Source organism: Arachis ipaensis, chromosome B01 (genome assembly GCF_000816755.2).
Source record: "Arachis ipaensis cultivar K30076 chromosome B01, Araip1.1, whole genome shotgun sequence".
Taxonomy (NCBI): Eukaryota; Viridiplantae; Streptophyta; class Magnoliopsida; order Fabales; family Fabaceae; genus Arachis; species Arachis ipaensis.
This window is the reverse complement of record NC_029785.2, coordinates 21534882-21542173: the sequence shown is the minus strand read 5'-3', so window position 1 is coordinate 21542173 and position 7292 is coordinate 21534882. Positions and strand designations below refer to the sequence as shown.

General features: G+C 36.2%; 1 protein-coding gene across 1 annotated transcript; it reads left to right on the top strand.

Annotated features, from left to right (window-relative positions):
• LOC110265524 (40S ribosomal protein S6-like) lies at positions 5635-6146 on the top strand (the record flags this gene model as incomplete). The annotated part of the gene is made up of 2 exons (XM_021108420.1): positions 5635-5752; positions 5933-6146. Coding segments are annotated over 2 exons (255 nt in total), but the record flags the coding sequence as incomplete, so codon positions are not given.

The following is a 7292-nucleotide window of genomic DNA, read 5'->3' as shown; positions in this document are numbered from 1 at the left end:
GTTTTTATAATAAACTAGTGACCTAGGGTTACAGAAAATGAGTAAGCTAGAACAGTTAGTGTAGAAATCCACTTTCGAGGCCCACGTGGTGTGTGCTTGGGCTGAGCATTGAAGCTTTCATGTGTAGAGACCTTTCTTGGAGTTAAACGCCAGCTTTTGTGCCAGTTTGGGCGTTTAACTCCAGTTTTCATGCCAGTTCTGGCGTTTTGACGCCAAAATTTCTATGCTGACTTGGAACGCCGGTTTGGGCCATCAAATCTCGGGCAAAGTGTAGACTATTATATATTTCTGGAAAGCCCAGGATGTCTACTTTCCAACGCAATTGAGAGCGCACCAATTGGGCTTCTGTAGCTCCAGAAAATCCACTTCGAGTGCAGGGAGGTCAGAATCCAACAGCATCTGCAGTCTTTTTTCAGCCTCTGAATCAGATTTTTGCTCAGGTCCCTCAATTTCAGCCAGAAAATACCTAAAATCATAGAAAAACACACAAACTCATAGTAAAGTCCAGAAATGTGATTTTTATTTAAAAACTAATAAAAACATAATAAAAACTAACTAAAATATACTAAAAATATACTAAAAATAATGCCAAAAAGCGTATAAATTATCCGCTCATCAGTTGTGAGGATACGGGGTTTTGAAATCAAAGAACAAAAGATTGAAAGAACTTAAGAAATAAAAGAACTAAGATATGATCAAAAAGGGAATTGATGCGAGTAAAAGGAATATAAGATCAAAACTTAGTGAAAATGCTATAAATGCATAAAGAGCCTTGACTTGGGAATGAGGATCCAAGGAATCCTATCATCGTCATAACCACAACTATGGCAACTATGATGAGTCAATCTCACTTCGTCTACAGCTATCATTGAGGAGTAAGTCAAGCAAGCATAATTGACCTTAATCCATAAGTCCTAGCCTCCTAGCTAACTTACCAAATTAATTGTTAAAAAAGCTAGCGTCAATGGAAACAAGAGTCAACTAACTACCCAAGAATTGCCACTAAATGTCGGACATTATGACTCTAGTATCCTAGGAACTCAAATCCCAAGCCAAGGTGTGAAAATCTACTCAAAACTCATAATTGGCATTTTCTCAAACACCTTGTGGGCATAAAAGCAAAACATGAGAAATTGCAAAGGAAAATGAAAGCTATAACCAACTATTCACAATATCAACAATAAACATCCAAACAAGCAACTATAAATCATAAAGCACTAAATTCATCAATCAAAACTTCAAGAAACTAAAATTGGAAATATTAACAAAGTAACTTGAACCATAAGACAATAAAAGTAAAGTAATGTAATTAAAGAGAAATTAGAGAGAACTTACAAAAGAGTTGATCAACCCAAGATGAAAACTTGAAACTATAAAATGCTACAATGGAAATGGAAATGAAACTCTAGGGGAGAAATGAAGAAAACTACCCTACACTACTCCTACTCCTAAAACTATGGAAAATTGTAAAAAAAAGTTCTAAGTCCTCATGAGAAGCCTGTCTTCATGTATGATCATTTCCCTTTGATACAGCATCACAAAAGGCTTCAGCAACTCTAAAAATTGGGCCAAGAGATCCCCAAAATCGTGAGCCACGTGCTTCATTAATGAAGTCCCGCGCAGGGACTTGTGCGTACGCACAAATGTGTGCATACCAACACTTGCTAAATCTTCACTTGTGCGTATGCACGGAAGGTTGTGCGTACACACACAAGCTGATTCTGCTCTTGTGCGCTTGCACAGAGTGTTGTACGCATGCACACTTCAGTATATGCTTCTTCTTTGTTTTCTTCATGTGTTCTCCCTTTTTACATGCTTCCTTCCACCTCTATCAACCCATTCTTGCCTAATTGTCCTGAAATCGCTCAAAAACATATCACGGCATCGAATAGAATAAAAGTGGGATTAAATTGCTTAATTTAGGCACAAAAATGCATACTTTCACATTTAGGTTCAATTTAGGGATAAAACACAAAAGTATGCTATTTTGGTGGTTAAGTGTGAGTTTATGTGATGAAATCCATTCAAATCAAGGCAAAAAATATCTTCAAATATGTACTCATCAGTCTCTCATACCATGCTCTAGGAGCTTGTCTTAAACCATAGAGAGCTTTTGATAGTTTGAAAACATGGTTAAGAAATTTTTTATTTTCAAAACCAGGTGGTTGTGCCATATACACTTCTCTATCTATTACACCATTTAAAAATGCACACTTCACATCTATTTGATATAATTTGAAACCACAATAAGCAGCATAAGCTAGAAGAAGTCTTATGGCTTCTATTCGGGCAACAGGGGCAAAGGATTCGTCAAAATATATTCCCTCTTCTTGGTCATATCTTTGTGCTACCAATCTTGCTTTATTTCTAGCAATGCTTCCATCTTCACCAAGCGTGTTCCAAAATATCCACTTGGTGCCGGTCACTTTCTTTCCACAAGGCTTTGGAACTAATGTCCACACTTGGTTTTTTTCAAACTCATGAAGCTCATCCTCCATTGCCTTTACCCAAGAAGGGTCATCAAGGGCTTCCTTGATATTTTGAGGCTCCAGTTGAGAGAGAAATGCAATGTTTATTTCTTCAATTGCTTTTCTAGTGGAGGAACGAGTTTTGTCACCTTGTGAAACATCCCCAATGACAAACTCCTGTGGATAATTCTTTAAGAATCTCCATTCCCGAGGTCTAGTTGACTTGGAGGCAGATTCAGTCACTAAGGGACTCAAGGAACTGATGGTTTTAGGATTTTCTCCAAATTCATGAGACAAAACAGAATTGTCTCGTGTTGGATTTTCAGCAGCTGCAGGTTCTGATTTAGTTTCTCAGAATTTTCACTTTCATGATTTTGGGCTTTTTCATCTTTTTGAAACTGATTTCCTGTATCACAATCTTTCAAAATGCTTTGAACCAAGTTAGTGTCACAAAATGTAACATGTATGGACTCCTCAATTATTCTAGCATCTTGATGATAAACTCTATATGCTTTACTATTTGTGGAGTATCCTACAAATAAACACTCATATGCCTTTGGATCAAATTTTTCCAAATTTTCTTTATTATTTAGAATAAAGCATTTGCATCCAAAGATATACAAGTAATTTAAATTTGGTGGGTAGCCTTTCCAAAGTTCATAAGGAGTTTTCTTCAAAAATTTCCTTATGATAGTTCTATTTAAAATGTGGCAAGCAATGTTAACCGCTTCAGCCCAAAGGAATTTTGGAACATTACTTTCACAAAGCATAGCTCTTGTCATTTCTTGAAAACTTCTGTTTCTTCTTTCCACAACACCATTTTGTTGTGGAGTTCTTGGACGAGAAGTTGTGTGATATTCCATATTCCTCACAAAAGGATTCAAATAATTAGTTTTCAAATTCAGTTCCATGATCACTTCTTATTGAGGTGATCTTTAAATCCTTTTCATTTGGAACTTTCTTGCTAAAATTTTCAAAAGCCGAAAAGGCTTCATTTTTGTGTGCAAGAAATAAAACCCACCCAAAACCTATAGTAGTCATCCACAATTACTAAACCATAGTGTTTACCACCTAAGCTTTGAGTTCTTGTTGGACCAAATAAATCAATATATAGCAGTTCAAGTAGTCTTTTAGTGGAGATGTCTTCCTTTGATTTAAATGAACTCTTAGTTTGTTTTCCCATTTGACAAGCATCACAAGTGATGTCTTTGTCAAATTTTATCAAAGGAAGACCTCTCACTAATCCTTTCTTGACAAGCTTGTTTATTTGAAACATACTAGCGTGGCCTAATCTCTTGTGACATAGCTACTTTTCAAATTCTTTAGAGTGAAAACAAGCTATATTTTGATCCTTTAGTTCACCAAGTGTGAGTCCATACACATTATCATAATGCTTAGCAATAAACAACACATCATTGGTCTTTTTATTTACAACACATCATTCCAATCTTTTAAAAATCACCAAATAACCCAAATCATACAATTGACTTATACTCAAAAGATTATGCCTCAAATCATTTACTAAAAAGACATCATCAATAAAAGTAGAATTATTATTACCTACTTTTCTAACAGCCACAATTTTACCTTTTCCATCATCTCCAAAGGTCACAAAACCTCCATCATACTTGTTTAGTTTGATGAAGAAGGTTGACTTTCCAGTCATGTGCCTAGAACACCCACTATCCAAGTACCACATATCTTTCTTTTTTTTGGATGCTAGGCAAATCTGCATAAGATTTTAATCAACCTTAGGTATCCAAATTAATTTGGATCCTTTGAAGTTAATCCACCTTGGTTGCCCAAGTGCATTAAAGTCACAAACAACATTGTAAACTTGGTCTCCTACTCTTCTTTTTTCAATGAAACATTGTGAGTAAAAGTGACACTACAAGAAAATGGAATATTTGTAACAAAAACTTTGTAACAAATTTAAAATTGTTACAAAAAATTAGTTTTTTGTAACAAAAATTAGTGATTGTTAGATAATAATAATGTTTTGTAACAACAATATAATTTGTTACAAAATATTTTGTTATTTTGTAATAATTTAATTTTTTTGTTACAAATTATATTGGCTTTTGTAACGAAACGATGTTTTGTTACAAAATTTTATAATATTTTGTAACAAAAGATCAAGTTGTTGCAAAATTTTAAAATATTTTGTAACAAAATAATCAATTTGTTTCAAAAACTCTAATTATTTTGTAACAAAAAATTAATTTTTCACGAAATTCAATATTGTTTGTAACAAATTATTTGTTTGTCAGAAAATACAAGAATTTTCGTAACTAAAAAAAATTATTTTGAAATTTATCCAAAAATTTTAATTTTATATTTTTTCCAAAAACAATTTCTAATTCTCAAATTAAAAATTCTAACTCTAATTTTGTTAAGTCACACAAAAAAATCTAATTTTATTCTAATCCTACTCACCCCCACTCACTCACCTTAACCCTAGCCGTCACACCCCCCTTTCCCTTGAATGCACTCACACAACACAAAAACACACACACACAGCAAGAGAAAGGGAAGAACGGGGAGGGAAAGAAAGGGGGAAGCTGGAATCAGAGAACAAGAGAAGGAGAGGGGAAAGAGGGAGGATGGCGCCGGCGGGCATCACTGCTGCCGCGCCGTCGTGTCGCTGTCAGGATGGAGGAGACGTTGAGCGAGAGGAAGAGCTCCGCGAGGAAGGAGCGCCGCTGTGCCTCCATCGCCACCGTCAGTTTGCGTTCTGCTGTCGCCGAGGGAAGCCGCCGCCGTCATCGTCTTCATCGCGAGCGGGTCGTTGCTAGCTTCCACCGCCGTCGCATCTCCCATCATGGACGACGCTGAGGACGCACAGGAGAGACAGACGCGTAGAGAGAGGAAGACAGAGGAAAAAGGAGGAGGCTCTGTTCGCCCTGCTGCGCCCAGTCGCCGTTCGTGGAGTCACCGTTCCTCTTTTCAATTCTTTCTTATTGCTATTGTTGTTGTTCTTGTGTTGTATACTGTGTTATGTTAAAGAATGCCACTTTGAAGTGGCGGTGCTCTAGAATAGTGCTTCTTCTATTTTTTCTTTATACATTATAGTGCTCCGGATTTCTTGTTATAATTTGAAGCTTTGTAATTTTTGTCCCATTGCTGTTAGTGTAAATGTAGTATTTTTTTCAGATTCATCTATTGATATCGATTACATAATGAACCCTATGTCTTCAAAATCACCGGTGGCTGTGACAAGCAAGGATTCCCAATGAAGCAAGGAGTGTTGACCCCTGGTCGTGTTCGTCTTTTGCTTCACAGAGGTATGATTATTCTAAAGATTAAAGGTTCCTTCCTTAGTTGACTATAAACTATTCAATAATACATGCCATTCATTTTGGCTTTGTCTTGCTATAAGTAGGGTGCACAATTCATAGTTTTCATTACCAAGTGTTTTTAGCTCTTTTGACTTACTTAATGTTGATTGCCATGCATCTGGGCAGGAACTCCTTGCTTCCATGGATATGGAAGGCGCAATGGAGAGCGTAGGAGAAAGTCTGTTCGCGGGTGCATTGTTAGCCCTGATCTCTCAGTTTTGAACTTGGTGATTGTGTTAGAAGCTTTCTCATGTCACATTTGAACATTTCTTGTTATCATTAGTGTTGAATTCTAATTTTGTTCTTTATTCTATTTGTGATGATCTTGCTGACATTGATGATTGGCTTATTCTGTAAGTTTTCTTAATTCCTTATTATTCTGTAAGGTTTCTAGCTAATGTTTAATTATTAATACGGGAAAGTGTTTTACTTTTATGCAGTATGTTCCTCACTTGGCATACAGTACCCTTGTATACTTGTATGTTCATTGATTCATTTGCAGTTTTTGTCATCAATATGTATTGTTCATGTTTGGATTAGAAGTAACAACTAACAAGTTCCTTTTCTACTTGGTTGGTGAAGCAAGTGTATCCTAAGTATGTCAAAATGTTATCCAGGCTTATTTTATCTAAGCAAGTGTATCCTATGTAGGTTCATTTCTAAAATTGAGGTAATTTGTTGTCTCTGGATGGCTGATGGTCCTAATAATTTATTGGAAGCCATGGGTCAGGCCATCGGAAGCCGCCGTCACATGCCTCGCCATTGCCGTCGATTTCGCCGGGAGAAGATGCATGGAGAGAAGAGCCGTAGGTCAGGCCAGAGATCGCTGAGGGGGAGAGAGCTGCCATCGCGTCTGCTGCAGGCTTTCCATCATCACCATTATGGAGCCGCGAGGAGGCCATCACCGGTGCGAGCTCGCGGAGGAAGAGAGGGGTACAAAAATGTTCAATTTCCATGTCTTAGTTTTTTTTGTTCTTGTTTTAACGTTTCACATTTTTTTAAGTCATTAATTTGTTATATGTTTTTTTTTTGCTTTTCTCAATGACCATAAATTTGTGTACAAGGCTGGATCTACTTTTTATGTTGGTTGTTTTTTCTTCTTCTATTTGTACTGAGATGTTGATTAGCACAAACCCTTGGTAATTTCTCACAAGACTATAATTGTATATCTTGTTCTACCAACTTCTTTTGTGGTTTCTCTTGTCAATTAACCGAGAATGTTGTTGCAGCTTTCTTTTAAGAGTGGACACAACAAGTGCAAGATATATTGAACACAAAAAAGTTTGGGGATATTGCATTTGGAGACAAGGACTTCAAAAATGCAATTGAGTATTATTCTAAGGTACTAATGCAATTGTGATTAGTTAGCCCAAGTTTATATATTGAATTATTAATTCTTGATAATTTGTATTTTTGATTGGCTAGTTTTGAACTCTGAGAATATATTCTTAAGGAATTAGTTAATTTTAACTTCTAAGTTTTGAAC